General features: G+C 42.6%; 1 protein-coding gene across 1 annotated transcript; it reads right to left on the bottom strand.

Annotated features, from left to right (window-relative positions):
* Positions 1 to 5,066: 5,066 nt before the first annotated feature.
* LOC135544511 (crk-like protein) lies at positions 5,067 to 22,000 on the bottom strand. Its single transcript, XM_064972178.1, has 3 exons — positions 20,793 to 22,000; positions 19,808 to 20,276; positions 5,067 to 7,137 (listed from the first exon to the last, which is right to left on the bottom strand). The coding sequence occupies exons 1-3, from the start codon at positions 21,101 to 21,103 to the stop codon at positions 7,003 to 7,005; spliced, it is 915 nt and encodes a 304-aa protein (XP_064828250.1). The 5' UTR covers positions 21,104 to 22,000; the 3' UTR covers positions 5,067 to 7,002.
* Between the last annotated feature and the right edge of the window lie 157 nt (positions 22,001 to 22,157).

The raw sequence follows: 22,157 nt of genomic DNA on the forward strand, positions 1-22,157 counted from the left end.
GATACCCAAAAAACAGATGCAGTTTATACCTGAGCACAGATCAGTTAGATATTGTTAGTTTATACCTGAGAGCAGATCAGTTAGATATTGTTAGTTTATACCTGAGAGCAGATCAGTTAGATATTGTTAGTTTATATCTGAGAGCAGATCAGTTAGATATTGTTAGTTTATACCTGAGAGCAGATCAGTTAGATATTGTTAGTTTATACCTGAGCACAGATCAGTTAGTGTAACCTAATTTTGAAATGTAAGGAGCTGCAATGCAATGAACGAAATGCATTCCTATTCAGTCATTTAAATTCAATATTCATGAACCATTTAGACATTCTTATCTTTTATATTATCGTAATCTAAATCGCACAAAAGTGCCGAAAACATATTCACAGATATTAAACTAGGTAGAAAATTATGAATGGACTGATGCCCATGCAAACACCGTGAGTGACAGTTGCTCAGTGGTGAAAAAAAGTACCCAATTGCCATACTTAAGTAAAAGTAAAGATGCCTTAGTAGAAAATGACTCAAGTAAAAGTGAAAGTTACCCGGTAAAATATTACTTTAGGAAAAGTCTACATGTATTTGGTTTTAAATATAGTTAAGTATCAAAAATAAATATAATTGCAAAAATATACTTAGTATAAATCATTTCAAATTGCTGATATTAAGCAAACCAAACAGCACAATTGTATCAAAAGTAAAAGTATAAATCATTTCTAATTGCTTATATTAAGTAAACTAAACAGCACAATTTCCTTTTATATTTTTTTACAAATAGCCAAGGGCACACTCCAACACTCAGACATAATTTACAAACATTTGTGTTTAGTGAGTCTGCCAGATCAGAGGCAGTAGGGATGACCCGGGATGTTCTCTTGATAACTGCAAGAATTAGACAATTTTCCTGTCCTGCTAAGCATTCAAAATGTAACGAATACTTTTGGGTGTCAGGGAAAATGTATGGAGTAAAAAGTACATTAGTTTCTTTAGGAATGTAGTGAAGTCAAAGTAAAAGTTGTCAAACATATAAATAGTAAAGTACAGATACTAGTTAAGTAGTACTTTAAAGTATTTTTACTTCAGTACTTTACACCACTGCAGCTGCTTGAGTACAGACAGTGGTTGTGATATTCCAGGACCAGTGTGCCAATTAAAAATCTGTTTTAGCTGTTCCTAGCATGACAAGAGCCTGAGCTGGCCATAAGTTCAGCTGACCGTGACTAATGAAAACTGGCTAAAAATAGGCTCATCATTCATTCTGTGCTTTCTGCTTCATTTGAGCAAGTCAACCAAGGAGAAAATCGGATTCCTTTCCCTGGACAGGACAAATGGATGGACCAGAGGGGAGATGAGGCGTCAGAGAGGAAGACGTGACTGACCAAGCACAGTTGAGGAAAGGCCATCACAGGGAGGGAACATAACATAGGAGAGGCATGCCACAAAGACTTCCCTTTCTCTGTTTGAGGTTGAAGAAAGTCAGGGAGCATCTCCTCTCTCTCACACACATGAACACCCACAGAAACAAATGCACACACACACACACTGAAAATAGCCAAAATAATATATGGATTGGGTAAACACTAGCATTTACAAAGTCAATCAATGCTGACTCATTAACCTATCTAGACTGCCACAAAATTTCATCCTGCTGCACTACTTAGCATATACACATTGTAGAGAAGATAGAGCCTGACTTCTCTTTCACACGTCCCAGGGTAACACATCACTATGGGTTCAACACTCCAACATGGCACCCACCAACAGATAGCTTGGGGGCGAGCTGCTAATGGAATGGAGAGAGGCCTGTATCGACCTTGTGCTACACAGCCTGATTCATTTCAGGAAGTACCATTGAAGCCATAACAGTCTAAATGAATACATCAAGTTAGCCTTTAATGACTAATTTAACCTGACATTTTGTGTTGGAAGCTAAATAGGACAGAACATGATGCAGATTGGTCTGATTTTGAGTCTTTGTGGCAAGGGCGAGAATGTAGAGAAGTCTACTTGGCTGGAGTGGAGCAGCGGGAAGAAGTGCATTCGATCAAATGGGGGCCCATACCTGTAAAAGGAAGGATCAACAGGGGAGGCTGGGAGAAAGAGGAACACAACCGTTTCAAATTTGGGGTAAAACAATGCCCTCTTGTGTATGCAATTACATCTAGGCTACTGTATCATTTATTTCAGAAGCATACATGCCTAGAAAGAGTTACGTAATGGCCTTATTTATATCGCTGCCAGTGTAGTGCCACTTTGTCTGCGATACACCCGTTGGTGGTGGTAACCCCAGAGTTGGCCGTAGTTGAGCACTCTGCTCGTATGCACCTGTTCTTGCGTATCACTGCAAGCATCTGTGGCCTTCCAGTCAGCCTGGGCTGCAGTGGCTGGAGATGACAAACATTGAGCTCAAAGAGTAGAATATACCACGTAGACTGCTAGAAGCAGGAGTCAGTCATTCAATCAAGTGTGAGACATACTGGAAGATGAGTGGATATAGACGCAGATGTGCAATGCACCTCTGTTGTGTAATGCAATCTCCAAAGACCACACTATGGAGGGCATGTTTTTTACCATCTGACTTGTTGGACAAAGTCTACGAATAGCCTAGTCGAGACTGGGTGCCATGGTGGTTTCCATACCAATGGGCCAGATAAGTCAAGCTCTCCCCTCCTTCAACTCAGACCACAATCTTCTTTCTCACCATGAAGACCTTACAAAAAGATGTACTGAACAAAAATATAAACGCTACATGTAAAGTGTTGGTCACATGTTTCATGAGCTGAAATAAAAGATGACAGAAATGTTCCATATGCACAAAAAGTTTATTCCTCTCAAATTTTGTGCACAAATTTGTTTACATCCCTGTTAGTGGGCATTTCTCCTTTGCCAAGATAATCCATCCACGTGACAGGTGTGGCATATCAAGAAGCTGATAAAACAGCATGATCATTACACAGGTGCACCTTGTGCTGTGGACAATAAAAGGCCACTCTAAAATGTGCAGTTCTGTCACACAACACAATGCCACAGATGTCTCAAGTTTTGAGGGAGCGTGCAATTGGCATGATGACTGCAGGAATGTCCACCGGCCTCACAACCACAGACCAGGTGTAACCACGCCAGCCCCGGACCTCCACATCCAGCTTCTTCACCTGTGGGATCATCTGAGACCAGCCACCTGGACAGCTGATGAAACAGTATTATTTCTGTACCCACTGTCAGAAACCATCTCAGAGATGCTCATCTGCATACCCCACCCCAAAGCCATATTACAATTTACATGTTGTGAATGATAATTGCGTTGTTTATTTGTTAATTCATATGCCTTGTGTCTGTGATATATAGGCCTAAAGGCCGAGACAATGAGAAGACGGAGACAGAATACATTCAACCACACCGTTGTTTTATCACAAAACGGGATAGCAACCTCTGTCCATGACCCAAATTGCATGGAACAGACAGTTACATGACCTACAGCATGGTCAAGCAAGTTAATGTTTCAGACATTTTCGGACCACTGAACAACTATTGATTTAGAACCACATAGAGTTAAGAAAACAGGAACTGCCTCCACTAATCCAGCTCCATTTACACTTCAACATCATCAAATCACCTCTGCTTGGTCGAATACAGTGACAATTAAAATACACCAAAAACAATTTAGTCCAATCTGCATGAGCTTAATATGATGTGACTGTCCATGGTTCTGATTTCTGTTTGTGTGTGTGTGCTTGCGCATGCATTCATGCAAGTAGAAAAACATGTTGACTCACCCTACTTGTAGAGAAACGCCAATACCATCCTCCTCTCTTTCATGTTGACGAAGCGGTCTATGACAGTACACACTTGTATTTTTTGCTGTCCTAGGCTACCTGGCTAAATTGCTTGCTCACTAGCCTAACTCTCATTCATGAGCAATGTTAGTTAACCTTCTACATCTAGCAACATATTGAACTTCCATCCTCTCAGGCCAGGGGGACAACAATGTATGAATTTATGGTTGGATCAGAATCGCCGTTATAATCATTGGCCAGTATGGAGAATTAAGTAAACCTACAAGTCCAAATCCCTATCTCCATCCATGGCTAATTTAGGAAAGGGACAATTTTAGCTAGCTAGCTAGCCATCTGAGAACAAGACAACGAGATGCAACAACATAAGTTGTTTATATTAATGACGTATGCTCTCAAAGCGATTTGATATAAGAGACGCCAAATCCAAGCTGGCTTCCCCAGACACTTTTTTTCTTTCTTTCGCCAGGACCATTCACAGTTGAGCTCCCTTGCATTCAATGCTATGGGTGACAACAATGTCATACTCGTTTGGACCAGACAGTATCAGAAAGATGGCCTACACATAGAGAGACAGAGGGGCGCTGTTTCGCTCGCTCAGATGCTTTCTCTTGTGAGATACATTCAGCCTCTTGCGAATTGAAGGAAAATTCTGAAACACAGAGACAAAAGATAAATTATTTGACATAATTTGTATTTTTCTGTGGGGGGGCAGTAGCCTGGCATCCCTTTGCATCCATGAATACAGGTCATGTGAAATCCATAGATTAGGACATAAATAATTAATTTCAATTGACTGATTTCCTTCTATGAACTAACTTGAAATTGTTGCATTTATATTTTTGTTCAGTATCATTTTACAATGCCCAAACTAAGATGATATTGAATGAATTGAGTAAGTTTCCAAAAGTATACCCTATTAACATGAAATGCATGCATGTAGTAGACCTAAATGTACATATTTGGATACCGGTCATGTAAGGAGAAAAGAGACTAAACCTTGCCCTTTAAAAGTGTCTCTCTCTAGGTCAGCGCTGTGTGTGCAAGTTCTTTTATTAGCACTTCATTAACATTAATTAATTGCTTCCTTTCTCCTGGGCACAGCCACAATCAAAACTGAAACTAATAGAAATGAAGCAGTGAGCAAAAACATCCCACCCACCTACTCCTCCTCTGTTCCACTTTAACGTACACATCCCCCCCAACGCATCTATGCTGAGCAGGAGACCTATTTGGAGCATTCCTATTCCCATCTCATAAGAAAGACGTCAGAGCAACTTAAAAGAAGTAGATGTACATTTTATTAACTTGTTCTGTACATAAAGGGTCATACCAGTACGGGTGTTAACCATGGGAAATATTAACACATGTAAATGGTATAAGAAAATAAAAAGGCACAATTTTTCATTTTGAATTAAGGATACAACATGGAGGCTCTCTTAAACACGAGGGGAAAAGCACAGTAATACTTTTAATGCCTTGAGAGAAAACAAATCTGAAGCAGGTTGAAAACATCTTCACCTAACAAAAACAAGAATTAGGATTGATGTATTGCTTAATCAAATGGGTTAATATGAGAGGTTGGACAAGGAAAACCAAACTATATTTGAAAGAATTTATTCCACAGATAATGTAAAAAAAAAGAAAAAAAAAGACGAGTCTAATTCATACTTGGAGGAAATTAGAACTGACAAAGCAGCATTTGACCAGGAAGAAAAACCTCAAGGCCAAGAAGTCATGCAGAGGCCACCAACAGGTATTTTTTTCTCCCTTTTTAGAAAGCGACCTTCGGTCTAATTTTCAGTCTAACAGCTGGCTAACATAATAAACAAAAACAGTACAGTTGGGACACGATTGATAGCTGTACAATGGGATTACTCTACCCAATGAAAAAGCTCAGGGGGATTGAGGGAAAGCACTCAGGGAGAATAAGTCTGTTTTCTTCTTTACAGCAGATATCTAGTAGGGCACTTTATCAGCGCGTGCACACACACATACACACACCTGAGAGCAGGACAGCTCTGGCATCACAACATCAGACATACCAAAGACAACCATGTTGTCTGCCCAGAATCTGTGCTCGACAGTCAACACCATCTACAAACAAGACAAAAGTGTAACCAATCACCACCTTAGGGAACCTGGAGAGAGAGAAGAGGAAAGGATTGCTTGTGCGAAAGTTGCATTTTCAGTGAAAGGTATTGATGGGATGTCATTGGCTGGATGAAACCTTTGCCCGCCTCCCATGACCCATAACATTGGATGCAGGAGGCATCTGTCTCATAGAAAAGCCCTTACCCCTCAAAAGTATTTATAAGCCCTCTTATAACATTGGCTATAGCCTGGTCACAGCCATGCTCTTACACTATGACAAACACCTTGCAGAACTCCTGAATTTATGGCATAAATAAAACAAAAAGATGTCATCACACATGGCCATTTCACATGTTGTCTTGGGAAAACATAAATAAGGGAACTCTGTCGACTAGGTTCATGTCACTGAGGCTGTGGGCTATTCCACAAGGCAGGATCCATGTGGGCTTGTCCTCCTGTCCCTGTCTTGTCACAGGCTGAGCTGAAAAGAGACTGATCTTCACACACACAGCAGTTGCCCTAAACAAGTAATGGTTTAACGGTGTGTATGTGTGGCTGTGGTTAAGGTACAACAGTGAATGATTGTTTGATGAGAGACAATTAACTGGCTGGTTCTAACCTCACCTGAAGCCTTTTATGCCTTTGCTCTCCTGACCTCAGTCAGTTCATGTGATGTTCAGTCACCTTTTGCTCCCCCTCCCCCCCCCCCCTCTTTTTTGTTTTGTTTTGTTTTACATTAACCTCCTCCAATCCACAAGATGAAAAACACAAGCAAGCTCTCAACAAATTCCTAAGTCTTCAAATGTAACAAAATATCAACAAACAAAAAAATGACCAGGTAAGACATGGCGTCGTGGGAGCCATGGCAACACACATTAAAGGACATAAAGACAAAAACCACAGACCAAACTGTAACCAAGTTGGCGATGTAGGAGTTTAGTTAAGTCTGTAGCTGTAAACAGTCAGAAAGCTGCACGATGGTTGGCGTGACAATAACAGGGAGCGCTGCGGTATAGCCTCAAGCAGGCAAGCGCGTAACCGTGGTGACACTGGCAGGCAGGGTGGAGACAGCCAGCATTTTGGGTGTCACTGTGGAAGGGTTGGTTGGTTGGGGTCCAGGTCATTCACACTCATCTGGATTCAGGGGGTCTATTATTTTGACGTGGGTGAAGGGGAAGAGACCTCTCCGGCCGTTTACCTCTCCCTCCCACTGACCGCTGATGTTCATCCTCGTCACTTTGACTATATCACCCACCTGAGGAGAAATGGAGCATGGCGTTAGAAGAGTTTTCCTTAATAGCACAGAAAAATCGGGTGGAAAATGTAAGATAAATGCCAACTGCAACCATCACATGATTTGGTCAACCCTTCATGTATTTGACACTGTACTATGGTTATGACAGGCTGAGCAGAAAGCCATAAATCGGATGCTTTGTGACACTGTGCGTGACCCCAAACTTCAGACCACATGCTATTTACTCGGGATTAAATGTGGAAAGTTGGCATTGTTAAGAGGAAGATTAAAACCTGAAAGTGGAGGGAAGGCTTTAGATGTTGTTGCAGAAACATTGGATCAGATGAGGCTTCATGGAAGTGTAGTCCACTTGTCATTCCAATCTCCTTTGCATTAGCGTAGCCTCTTCTGTACCCTGTTAACTATGTGTCTATCTATCCCTGTTCTCTCCTCTCTGCACAGACCATACAAACGCTCCACACCGCGTGGCCGCGGCCACCCTAATCTGGTGGTCCCAGCGCGCACGACCCACGTGGAGTTCCTGGTCTCCGGTAGCCTCTGGAACTGCCGATCTGCGGCCAACAAGGCAGAGTTCATCTCAGCCTATGCCTCCCTCCAGTCCCTCGACTTCCTGGCACTGACGGAAACATGGATCACCACAGATAACACTGCTACTCCTACTGCTCTCTCTTCGTCCGCCCACGTGTTCTCGCACACCCCGAGAGCTTCTGGTCAGCGGGGTGGTGGCACCGGGATCCTCATCTCTCCCAAGTGGTCATTCTCTCTCTCTCCCCTTACCCATCTATCTATCGCCTCCTTTGAATTCCATGCTGTCACAGTTACTAGCCCTTTCAAGCTTAACATTCTTATCATTTATCGCCCTCCAGGTTCCCTCGGAGAGTTCATCAATGAGCTTGATGCCTTGATAAGCTCCTTTCCTGAGGACGGCTCACCTCTCACAGTCCTGGGCGACTTTAACCTCCCCACGTCTACCTTTGACTCATTCCTCTCTGCCTCCTTCTTTCCACTCCTCTCCTCTTTTGACCTCACCCTCTCACCTTCCCCCCTACTCACAAGGCAGGCAATACGCTCGACCTCATCTTTACTAGATGCTGTTCTTCCACTAACCTCACTGCAACTCCCCTCCAAGTCTCCGACCACTACCTTGTATCCTTTTCCCTCTCGCTCTCATCCAACACTTCCCACACTGCCCCTACTCGGATGGTATCGCGCCGTCCCAACCTTCGCTCTCTCTCCCCCGCTACTCTTTCCTCTTCCATCCTTTCATCTCTTCCCTCTGCTCATACCTTCTCCAACCTTTCTCCTGACTCTGCCTCCTCAACCCTCCTCTCTTCCCTTTCTGCATCCTTTGACTCTCTATGTCCCCTATCCTCCAGGCCGGCTCGGTCCTCCCCCCCGCTCCGTGGCTCGATGACTCATTGCGAGCTCACAGAACAGAGCTCCGGGCAGCCGAGCGGAAATGGAGGAAAACTCGCCTCCCTGCGGACCTGGCATCCTTTCACTCCCTCCTCTCTACATTTTCCTCCTCTGTCTCTGCTGCTAAAGCCACTTTCTACCACTCTAAATTCCAAGCATCTGCCTCTAACCCTAGGAAGCTCTTTGCCACCTTCTCCTCCCTCCTGAATCCTCCTCCCCCTCCCCCCCCTCCTCCCTCTCTGCAGATGACTTCGTCAACCATTTTGAAAAGAAGGTCGACGACATCCGATCCTCGTTTGCTAAGTCAAACGACACCGCTGGTTCTGCTCACACTGCCCTACCCTGTGCTCTGACCTCTTTCTCCCTCTCTCTCCAGATGATATCTCGCTTCTTGTGACGGCCGGCCGCCCAACAACCTGCCCGCTCGACCCTATCCCCTCCTCTCTCCTCCAGACCATTTCCGGGGACCTTCTCCCTTACCTCACCTCGCTCATCAACTCATCCCTGACCGCTGGCTACGTCCCTTCCGTCTTCAAGAGAGCGAGAGTTGCACCCCTTCTGAAGAAACCTACACTCGATCCCTCCGATGTCAACAACTACAGACCAGTATCCCTTCTTTCTTTTCTCTCCAAAACTCTTGAACGTGCCGTCCTTGGCCAGCTCTCCCGCTATCTCTCTCAGAATGACCTTCTTGATCCAAATCAGTCAGGTTTCAAGACTAGCCATTCAACTGAGACTGCTCTTCTCTGTATCACGGAGGCGCTCCGCACTGCTAAAGCTAACTCTCTCTCCTCTGCTCTCATCCTTCTAGACCTATCGGCTGCCTTCGATACTGTGAACCACCAGATCCTCCTCTCCACCTTCTCCGAGTTGGGCATCTCCGGCGCGGCCCACGCTTGGATTGCGTCCTACCTGACAGGTCGCTCCTACCAGGTGGCGTGGCGAGAATCTGTCTCCTCGCCACGCGCTCTCACCACTGGTGTCCCCCAGGGCTCTGTTCTAGGCCCTCTCCTATTCTCGCTATACACCAAGTCACTTGGCTCTGTCATAACCTCACATGGTCTCTCCTATCATTGCTATGCAGACGACACACAATTAATCTTCTCCTTTCCCCCTTCTGATGACCAGGTGGCGAATCGCATCTCTGCATGTCTGGCAGACATATCAGTGTGGATGACGGATCACCACCTCAAGCTGAACCTCGGCAAGACGGAGCTGCTCTTCCTCCCGGGGAAGGACTGCCCGTTCCATGATCTCGCCATCACGGTTGACAACTCCATTGTGTCCTCCTCCCAGAGCGCTAAGAACCTTGGCGTGATCCTGGACAACACCCTGTCGTTCTCAACCAACATCATGGCGGTGGCCCGTTCCTGTAGGTTCATGCTCTACAACATCCGCAGAGTACGACCCTGCCTCACACAGGAAGCGGCGCAGGTCCTAATCCAGGCACTTGTCATCTCCCGTCTGGATTACTGCAACTCGCTGCTGGCTGGGCTCCCTGCCTGTGCCATTAAACCCCTACAACTCATCCAGAACGCCGCAGCCCGTCTGGTGTTCAACCTTCCCAAGTTCTCTCACGTCACCCCGCTCCTCCGCTCTCTCCACTGGCTTCCAGTTGAAGCTCGCATCCGCTACAAGACCATGGTGCTTGCCTACGGAGCTGTGAGGGGAACGGCACCGCAGTACCTCCAGGCTCTGATCAGGCCCTACACCCAAGCAAGGGCACTGCGTTCATCCACCTCTGGCCTGCTCGCCTCCCTACCATTGAGGAAGTACAGTTCCCGCTCAGCCCAGTCAAAACTGTTCGCTGCTCTGGCCCCCCAATGGTGGAACAAACTCCCTCACGACGCCAGGACAGCGGAGTCAATCACCACCTTCCGGAGACACCTGAAACCCCACCTCTTCAAGGAATACCTAGGATAGGATAAGTAATCCTTCTCACCCCCCCCCTTAATGATTTAGATGCACTATTGTAAAGTGGCTGTTCCACTGGATGTCAGAAGGTGAATTCACCAATTTGTAAGTCGCTCTGGATAAGAGCGTCTGCTAAATGACTTAAATGTAAATGTAAAAAATGTAAATGTAAATGAAGTCATCCAGACCTATCTGCAATCGATAATCATAATCCTTCAGACAAATTCCTCAGCTTTAATAGTCTCTTGCAATCAACGCATTCTCTTCTTGCATAGGGAAAGAACATGTTAATGTAGTCAAAATTTAAAAAAGGTGCAATATGCACAAATCGCTCCATCATTTCCTGGTTGCTAAAATTCTAATAGTAAGCTTAATTTCAGTTTGTGACAAAACAAGCAATGTACAGTGTAGAGAATCATTGTACCATATAAACCACTGAAATATATTGTGTACAAAAACCAAAAGTAAAAGTAGTAAACACTAAATTTAAAAACAGGAAGCATAGAAATGAGTACATAGAACAGATCTCCTGCTTAAGACTTTCTTTCAATGAAGAATGACAGATCTGTAAATCACATTTATGTGAATTGGGTCAGGTCGACCAAAAAGCTTTAGTAGAACTAATCTGACTACAAAGTAATGGGTGAATGGGGTTCTGCATAACCACTGTGTAAAATCCCAATGTATAGGCTACTAGCACTTTATTCATATCAGAAATGATTCTGTTGTGTGGTGATACAATTTTCCTAAACTGATTTTGCAAGTGGTCCTTATCATTACAATGTAAATTATGTTAAGAATAACTTTAATATATTTTCAATAAAACCTTAGTAATAACCAGATTACAGTAAGCCTCTCTGTAATAAGAGTGGGTGGGTGGGTGGTAGATCACAGGGTATATTCCTCCCTTCAGATGGAGTCAGAATAATGACTTTGTTTCCGGAAGCAGATCGGCCCCAAAATAGACTGCTGCTAAATTGTAGGTTTCTGCAGTAGGAAATGACCTACTCTAAGCAATTCAGAGTGTGAAAGAGATCACAGTGAGTGTGTGAGAGGAAGCGAGCCATGAGAAGACTAGAAAAAAAAGAGACAGAAAGAGAGAGATTAAGTGTAAAAGACTAATAACAAAACACTTTACACATATGGACCAGTGGAGGCTCCTCAGAGGATGACTAGGGTTGACCCAATTTAGTCGACTGGTTGATTGTTTGGTCGAGCGAGAATTTGTGTGTCTTAATTGACACCTATCTCAGTGGACCAATCCATTGTGGAGGCCTCGGCGATGCCACACCAGTATCACCAGCAGTACATTTACCGTCAATTCCCATAATTTCTCAACTACAATGTTTGGTAACCGTAATTTCTGTTATTGCATTCAATATATTATAGTCTTTTATAGCGTTCTCATTTTTGCAATTGACACGTTTACAGAGCACGCAACCTAGGCTACACTTGTGAGAAACCAATTTTGGTTAATTTCATTCCATTTATGTGTTGGCAATTTATTAATTGTGTTTTGTTTGGAGCGCTCATGTCAATGTTGAGTAAGGTGCACCGGACTACTCATAGAAGTAGGCCTAGGCTACCAGGCCTGCGTGCAAACGTAGGCTTATAAATGTGCCCATTTGGGAATCTAATAGTATTTCTGACTGTCTTAACACAGCACTACTGAGCTGTGAAGCCTCTCAAAGCCATTTTTAGCTTCAGCTCAAACAGCAAGTAAACAAAGTCTGTGTATACATCCAATGACAATGCTACCTTAATGTAGAATATGAAAAAAACATTCCAGCTTTCTCCCTTTCAATAACCACTGTGTGAAAGAGAAAACAAATGTAATGCTCTGATTTAGTGGGTGGAAAAGTCAGAAAATATCCGATTACGTCTTATCCTACACGCAAATAGCCTACAGCTGTGCCTATCCGGTACTCACCAGCATGGTTAACTGAGGGTCCAGAATATTTTATACAATGTTGCAAGTTTGTTGGCACAAGCTTAAGGCTTGACCAAATTGATACAATGTTTCAAGTTCCTTGCAGACAAGCCACGAGTAGCCAAAGTTTTTTATTTTTCAAAATCAGGATATTTTCTACCTTCGGGCTGCAATGTTTTTATTTGTTAGCTTTATCTAGGATATTTTTACAAAGTTGGCAATGGAAGTTACTTTTAGACTTGCATAATTTTCATAGAATTTCATTATTAAATCACATGACAAGACACGAAGACTATCATAAAATAAACTGTTCCACAAAAATGTGCATATGAAAATCATAACTGGCACGCAGATCGTGATAGATAAATTGGCACTCCAAGTGGAAAAGGTTGCCAACCCCTGGTGTAGCCTATTACCGGCAACTTGGGAAGCGTAGTGGTAGAATTTGTGAAAGCCAGTAGACGGTGGTTCGAGAACAGGTTATTTAAAAAAATTCTGGTTAGGCTCTTGATTTCTGGCTCCCTCGAATGAATTGTGCGTCTTAATTATTTAATCAGTGTGCTTAATGCATCAGACAAGTGCAGTAGCCTACATATAGTTGATGTTATTAAAACACATAGGGGTGTGTCTTTATATGGAAAAATACACTTTGGCTAAAACGATTGGTGGAAAGAAGTTGGCAGGTTTTTTTTTTTTTTGGGGGGGGGGGGTTAACCTTTTTTTAGATAGAACTATACTAAATATATTCACAGCACCAAATAATTGATTAAAACACACTGTTCTGCAATGAAGGTCTACAGTAGCCTCAAGAACACTGTAGGGTAGCACCATGGCGTGGCCAGAGGACAGCTAGCTTCTGTCCTCCTCTGGGTACATAGACTTCAATATAAAACTTAGGAGTCTCATGGCTTTCACCCCATTCCATAGACTTACACAGTGATTATGACAACGTCCAGAAGACGCGCTCCATCCGATCGGAGCGATTGCAACATGAACTGACATGTCCACCAAATCAAAAGATCAGAGAATCTAGTACTGAAAGCATAAGCTACAGCTAGCTTTCACTCCAGTGCATAAAATGTGATGAGTAGTTGACTCAGAGAGAATGATAGTTGAACAGTTTTGAACAAATTAATTTATTCCCAAATTAAGGAGAAGCAGAGAGAGCTACAGAACCTGTCAAAAGTTTGGACACCTACTCATTCAAACTTTTCTTTATTTTTTACAATTTTCCACATTGAAGAAATATTGTGAAGACATCAAAACCATAAAACACCACATAAGGAATCATGTATGTAGTAACCACTGTCAGATTTCAAAAAAAGAGTTCACGGAAAAAGCAACCCATGCAATAATCTGAGACGGAGCTCTGAACAAATTAGCCGCCATGTATTAGTCAACAGAAATCAGAAAATACATGATAAATGTTTCCTTACCTCAAAATGCAGTCGCAGGAATCCCAGGTCCACAATAAATGCTTGATTTGTTTGAAAATGTCTTATTTATGTCCAATTAGCTACTGTGGTTAGAGCGTTTGGTAAACAATTCCAAAGTCACAAAGCGTGTCCATTATAACGTGACGAAATGTCCAAAAGTTGCGTAACATGTACTGAATCAATCTTTAGAATGTTGTTTACATATATCTTGAATAACATTCCAACCAGAGAATTAGAATGACTTCAGATGACCGGTGGAACGCAGGGCCTTCCCCTGTGAACGCATATGGTGAATGCTAGGGGGCACTATTTTTATTTTTGGAAAAATAACGTTCCCAAAGTAAACGGCCTATTTCTCAGGATCAGATGCTAGAATATGCATATAATTGACAGCTTAGGATATAAAACTCTAAAGTTTCCAAAACTGTAAAAATATTGTCTGTGAGGATAACAGAACTGTGCAGGCGAAAGCCTGAGAAAAATCCAATCAGGAAGTGACTTATTTTGAAACTCTGTGTTCCTATGCATCCCTATTGACCATTGAAAGGGATATCAACCAGATTCCTTTTTCTATGGCTTCCCTAAGGTGTCTAGAGCCTTTAGACAGTTTCAGGCCTTTATTTTGGAGAACGAGCGTCAACGACCACATTACGTAAGTGGTCAAGTGGGGGCTCTCAGAGTGATTTTTGCGCAAAAGAGAGAGGCGGCCATTGTTCCTCCCGGTCCTAGTGAAAAGCCAACTGTCCCGGTTGATATATTATCAAATAGATATTTGAAAAACACCTTGAGGATTGATTATAAAAAACGTTTGCCATGTTTGTCGACATTATGGATATAATTTGGAATTTTTGTCTGCGTTGTCATGATCGCTATTTCCGGTGGATTCCTGGGCATAACACAAACTAACGGAGGTATTTGGATATAAAAAATATCTTTATGGAACAAAAGGAACATTTGCTGTCTAACTGGGAGTCTCGTGAGTGAAAACATCCGAAGATCAAAAGGTAAACGGTTAATTTGATTGCTTTTCTGATTTTCGTGACCAAGCTTCCTGATGTTAAGTGTACATAATGCTATGCTATCGATAAACTTACACAAACGCTTGTATTGAATTCACTGTAAAGCATAATTTCAAAATCTGAGACGACAGGGTGATTAACAAAAGGCTAAGCTGTGTTTCGCTATATTTCACTTGTGATTTCATGAATATGAACATTTTCTTGTAATATTTTTTGACTGTTGCGCTATGCTATTCAGCATTGCTGATGACAAATATACCGGATGCGGGATGGGTAGTTCTAAGAGGGAGAGGTATATCTATAATTCCATGTGTATAACTTGTATTATCATCTACATTTATGATAAGTATTTCTGTTGAAACGATGTGGCTATGCAAAATCACTTGATGTTTTTGGTGAATCTAGTGAATCTAATACGCCAATGTAAACTCTGATTTTTTATATACAAATATGAATTTTATCAAACAAAACATGCATGTATTGTGTAACATGAAGTCCTATGAGTGTCATCTGATGAAGATAAAGACAATTCAAGGTTAGTGATTAATTTTATTTCTGCTTTTTGTGAATGCTCTATTTAGCTGGAAAATGGCTGTGTGGTTTGGTGGAGAACTAACAATCGTTTGTAGTGCTATTTGAAATCAGACACTTTGGTGGGATTAACAACGAGAATAGCTTTAAAATGGTATGAGGCACATGTATATGTTTAGGAATTGTAATGAGATTTCTGTGGTATGATTTTGGCGCCCTCTATTTTCACTGGTAGTTGTCATATCGATCCCGTTAGCGGGATTGCAGCCATAACAAGTAACAAGGCACACCTGTTAATTGAAATGCATTCCAGGTGACTACCTCACGAAGCTGGTTGAGAGAACGCCAAGAGTACACAAAGCTTTCAAGGCAAAGGGTGGCTACTTTGAAGAATCTCAAATATATTTTGATGTTTAACACTTTTTTGGTTACTACATGATTCCATGTGTTATTTCATCGTTTTGATGTCTTCACTATTATTCTAGAATGTAGAAAATAGTAACAATAAAGAAAGACCCTGGAATGAGTAGGTGTGTCAACTTTTGACTAGTACTATATACTGAACAAATACATAAAAGCAACAAGTAAAAAGTTTTTGTCCCATGTTTCATGGGCTGACATAAAAGATAGGAGAAATGTTCCATACTCACAAAAATCTAATTTCTCTCAAATGTTGTGCACAAATTTGTTTACATCCCTGTTAGTGAGCATTTCTCCTTTGCCAAGATATACCAGCCACCTGACAGGGGTGGCATACCCAGAATTTGACTAAACGGCATGCCCATTACACGGGTGCACCATGTGTGTGTGTGTGTGTGGGGGGGGGCAAATAAAAAGCCACTCTAAAATGTGCAGTTGCGTCACAACACAGGTATCTCAAGTTCAGGGAGCGTGAAATTGGCATGATGACTGCAGAGCTGTTGCAAAAGAATTTAATGTTAATTTCTCTACAGAGAATTGGGCAGTACATCCAACCAGCATCACAACCGCAGACCACGTGTAACCACGCCAGCCCAGGACCACCACATCCGGCTTCTTCACCTGCAGGATCGTCAGACCAGCCACCTGTGGGTTTGCACAACTGAAGAATTTCTGCACTAAGTGTCAGAAACCATCTCAGGGAAGCTCACCTGTGTACTCGTCGTCCTCGCCAGGGTCTTGATGTCAACGTTGTGAAAAGAGTGCCCCATGGTGGCAGTGGGGTTATGGTATTGGCAGGCATGAGCTATGGACAACGAACACAACTGCATTTTATCAATGGCATACTGAATGCACAGAGATACTGTGACGAGATCCTGAGGCCCATTGTCGTGCCATTCATCCGCCGACATCACCTCATTTTTCAGCATGATAATGCACAGCCCCAAGTTACAAGGATCTGTACACAATTTGTGGATACAGACAATGTACCAGTTCTTACTTGGCTTGCATACTCACCAGGCATGTCACCCATTGAGCATGTTTGGGATGCTCTGGATCAACATGTATCAACAGTGTGATCCATTTCCCGCCAATATCCAGAAACAGAAACTTTGCACAGACATTGATCAGTAGTGGGACAACTTTCCACAGGCCACAATCAACAGCCTGATCAACTTTATGCGAAGGAGATGTGTTGCGTTGCATGAGGCAAATGGTGGTCACACAAGATAGTGACTCGTTTTCTGATCCACGCCCCTACTTAAAAAAACAGAGGTACCAACAGATAAATATCTGTATTCTCAGTCAAATGAAATCCATTGTTGCATGTTACGTTTTATTTTTTTGTTCAGTGTAGCTGCGAAAAGGAATTATATATACACAATGAGCAAAGTGATCATGCTGTTTTTATGTGGCTGCTATGAAAGTGAACTGTGTTTGCGTGTCATCAGGGGTGTATTCATTCCACTGATTCTGTTGATTCTGATTCATTTGTCCAACAGAAACTCACACTGTTGGACTAATGATTACACCCTAGATCAGCTAGATGCAGGCAAGAGTGTGCAAAGCAGTATTGAATGTGTCACTATCACCTTGATTATTCAAAATTCTCTAGAACTGTGTACATACGTTATAAACTTTAATTCATCAGCCAGGTTGTAGCAACCTGATAATGTGTAACACAAAGCTAACACAATATCATGTAGTAGCCTAAACCTATCCATGTTACAGACTTGGGTGAATGGAATATGAATAAGTCAACCAATATGCTGTAATAGAAATAAGACCATGCTCATATATGCTTAAAGTGTGTGTAGGAAGAGTGGATGTGTGATGAGTGGGTGTTTGAGGACAGTGCAGCAACACCAGGGGGAAGTCCCCATCAAACTTGTACCCACCAGAGGCCTGCTGTGGAAACACAGATGCACCATGAGCAGAACCTCTAAATGAGAGATGGTTTACTTTAGTGTGGAGGTCTAGTTCTAGCTACTGATGACTAATGCTGCAGATCTCTCTCTACCTCTGAAAATGTGCACTATGACTAATGGCACATTTGACAACATGCTAATCTCCAATCAAAATACTGCTACAGTCGAGGGCTGTGGGTGAAAGGAGACTGGACATTACCTATAGATGTTCATACCAAACCAATTCATTCAAAGTCATGAAATAAGTCACCTGAGTTAGGAAGCGTGACCATTGCCTCAGGTGGTGTGATGGAAACTATATTCAGAGTCAGAGAGACGAGGACAAAAGCTGAGAGATTCTGAAGTGGAGCCACAGCAGTTTCCATGATTAAATCAGATGACTTAATCCAAGGTGGTGGAAGCTACCGTAATACCCCATTTTTCTCCACTGACTCAAACTCTGCTGAATTCTGGGGGAGGATGGTAAATCCAAGGCATTAGTCAGCCTTGCTCTAGTTTGTGAAAGTGGTGGTGCAATTCACACAACCCGACTGTCAGATGGGAATTTAAACGCAAACCTTCCATCTGCTCTGGAGGATACATGATGAGAACAAACTGACCTTACTCACAAAACACGTCCCTCTAATTATTGAATAATCTCAGGATTTCTCTCTCTCTCTCTCTCAGAGCAAGTGGTCTACAGAGAATAATCAAGAGAGCTGACTTCAATGGTTAAACAGATCAAAAATGAAGTTTGAGTGTTGGCGTTAGATACCCACTTGGCATGTCATCGGCCCTAGCTTCCCCTGTGGGGTACCTGTCCATCAGGGGTGATCTTTGGGTGAGCGGGAGCCAGGGTTGGGCGTTATCCCAATTTTCATATTCTCATGCAGTCCTTCCTCTCATACCGGGATTTACAGTATTACCAGCTTAGTACACAAGGGGTCACCAAAACTCAAAAAAGCCTATTACCAGAACGCTAACAAAATCAGCACAAGTAATAATGAATTTCCATGGAGGCTGCTAGCTAAATATGCTCACGAGCGCAAGCAAAAATAAACAAATTGCAAAAACATGCAATCAGCTTATAAAGTGGGTGTCAATCAGGCAATGGGCCTTCTATCAAAAGACAGTGCTCTGACTGATGTGTAGCTAGCTTACTTTTCTCTGCTAAAACATTTTGAAATGTAGCTGTTTACATTTTTTTCTATGATACACATTAGAAATATGATGGGCACGCATCATGTTTGGCAAAAAAAAAACTTGCTTTTTCATTGTAAGCTCATTTACTTGTGTGGCTGCCAGCCATATAATGTTGCACTTTGTTGGCATCTGGTGACAATGAAGCTATTTTCTACCAAATGGGTTGCACTAATATATTTTCTGTGAAGATAAACTATAGTTGCACGTCAGGTGAAATGAAGAACGCGATCTGCTTTATCTCCTCAAGCATTTTACAATTTGACTGCAGGTATTTACTTAAAAAGTAGCTAACAATATAGAAATGTATTGAAAAACAGTTTCAACAGCATTGAAAAACCACCTTGTGGCTATTTCCAAATACCCCGGTATGTGGTATACCGCCCAAGCCTAGCGGGTGGCTCTTGAAGATGAGCTTAACAAATAGAGAGAGGAGTCCAGAGAGCTCAAAGCCACCCACCGCCACCCTCAGCATTTATACTCCAAAAAAAGCTGACAACTTTGCGTTTCCTCACAAAATATCTACACAGACTGATTGATGGAATCTATACCACTGGTCAGGAGAAGAGAGCAGAGAATAGGAGGAGAAAAGGGAGGAAAGGAGATTACTTAAATGAGGGATGCAAGACAGAATATGCTTGCTGCATCAGAACTGTCTCAAACACAACTGTATTTAAATGACCTGATACATAATATTTGGCACAATGTGTACTGTGGCTGCAGGCTACAGTTCCTGACAAACTACAATGCAGTTTCCACAGCATCAGCTCATTAAATATAATAAAATGTACACAACATAGTGAACCAACTAATCAAATATGAGAATAGGGGACAACTGGGAGGATTTAGGCCTCCCTTCACAAAGCCATACTACAACAGAAAGTGAGGAACTCCTACCTCTAGAGCCAGGGCAGTCTTGTCATATGCACAGGGCACTCGTTTCTGAATGGCCTTAGCCATGACTGGCCCGTTCTGCATGGAGGGTAGGGGGGTGATGACTGCTCCAGGGGTGCCAGGAGGCAGGGGTGAGGGCGTCTGAGGCTGGGCATAAGCGTGTGCCGGCTCTGGGATGCCATAGCTGTTGGAGTTGCGGGAGCTGTGAGGGGGCTGGCCAGGGTGAGGGGAGGGTCGCACCAGCTTTTCCACGTAGGGCACAGGGATCATGCCCACTCGGCCCTCCTTGCTCTTGGCGCTCCACCACTGCTCCTCAGGCTTCTCCAGGATGATCAGGATCTCCCCCTTTTTGAAGGGCAGGTCCTCAGTGTCGCTGCCCGTGAAGTCGTACAGAGTTCGCACGTACTCCAGGTTGTCCTCTAGACCCCCCATCGTCTGAATGGGTCCGGTGCCTATTGCTGTGTTAGGGTACCTGGACAGGAGGGTGAGCATAAAATACAAATTAACATGTAGATTTTCAAAAGACTGTTTCAAGATAATATTAAAAAAGTTTTACTGCTGAACTACTGAAACCATCAGCTGACAAGCTGGAAATATATACATTCCTCTCACAAAACAGCAGTCACTACTGTTTTTAAAGTGTGACCCTCTTTGTGAACACAACTAGACGAGGTTCAAATGGTTATGCAGCAACAATAACTCAAACTGGCAGAAGCACTGAAAGGAACTACACAATTCCTTGTTAGACTTGTCATTACAAGAGAGGTCAATCAGGTCACTTATTCATTAAGTATAAGCCTGGTAGCCTATAGTTTGTGATTGAAATGTGGTACAACCATCAGAATCGATTTCTAATAGGTCAATCATATATCAGGAAATGTGTCAAATAATTGGAATTCTAAATATCTTGCAGTCCTAATTGCATTTAACTGCATTCCTTTGAGTGGTTTGTGGTCGCAGGTGCAGCCTATGAATGACAGTTCCTTACCTGGGGGCAGGTTCTATCAGTGTAGTCGTATCCAGGTAGTGGATTTTGTAGAATTCCAAAAGAGCTGGGAGGTGCTCGAATTCTTGGTCACCGATCTTGAACCTCTTGCTTGGCAAGGAGTTGATGATATAGTGGGACACTTTGGAGTTTTCAGATACTGACAACACATAGTCGCCAGGGCAGGTAGAGGAATCCCGAACCAAAAACATGCCATGCCTCTGTCCTTGTAATCTATTCTGCGCCTCCTGTCTCGACACCGGCCCAAAATACCAACTGGACCGGTCCGATGAATCGAACCGTGCAGATGACATATTTGATCTAAATTAAATTAACTCAAAATAGAAATAACAAATATATTAGTTTAAACAATAAATAAATAAAAATATACTAGTTACCTAAATAAGCTAGATAGATAATGATGCGAAACCGATTTTCAACTAAAGGTTGAAGATCCAGGGCAGGGCAAGCCGTCGCCCTATACTCGTCTTGAATCAATTTCTAGCCGAAGCCTGCAGGTTTCAGCTAGCTACATCCAATAGAAACGTTACCTGGCGTTTCAGAGACAGGCTGTGACTAGCTTGAGCCAACTTCGAAGCATAATGTTTCTACGTTTATTGTCAATGATAAATGCCAGATCTCGGTGTCAAACTACGAGAAGTGACACACATTTAGAATGCCTGGCTGTAACAATGATCAATCAAGGTTCCCCTTTTCGTTCCCTCTTCCGAAAAAAATAATCGTATCTATGTCATGAAACAATATATATCCAGTCACTGTCTAAATGAGAACAGAAAAGGTCGCCTCACTACTAGATTAAACGAATCTCCATGTCGAAACAATGTTGCAAATAGCTGCGCGCTGGAGCCTAAATTGTAATTGTTGAATTTCTTGGTCGAACATTGGCACGATTCGCGGAAATATATTTTAAAAATCCTATTCTGGAGTCCCGACAGACTTTTAAGGCAGTAACAAAAATGGCGGCCTGCAACACGTCTTCACACAAAATTAATTCACTAAATAGTGACTCCGCTCCAATGCATGCATTTTTAGCCACAAAAATGTAGAGTTTGTTGCGTATATTTTTATCCTCTGGAAAGTTGAATAATAGGGTCCCTCTATAATTGTCTTTCCCTTCTTTATACTCGGCTCCACTCCTCCTGCCTGATGGAGTCCGAGACCGAAAAATGGCGGCTAGAGGGCGGGTCTGTGCGCTCCCAGCCTTTCGAGTTCTACTAGCTAGCACAGCCACAAAGTCAAAAGGGCTAATGTTTTTTTATTTAAATAAAAAAAAACATTTGCTTTTTAGTCTTTACGATTGGGTTTAAAATCATATGTTAAGCAAATAAATTGTAGAAATAGGCGGAG

Source organism: Oncorhynchus masou, chromosome 8 (assembly GCF_036934945.1).
Source record: "Oncorhynchus masou masou isolate Uvic2021 chromosome 8, UVic_Omas_1.1, whole genome shotgun sequence".
NCBI classification, from domain to species: domain Eukaryota; kingdom Metazoa; phylum Chordata; class Actinopteri; order Salmoniformes; family Salmonidae; genus Oncorhynchus; species Oncorhynchus masou.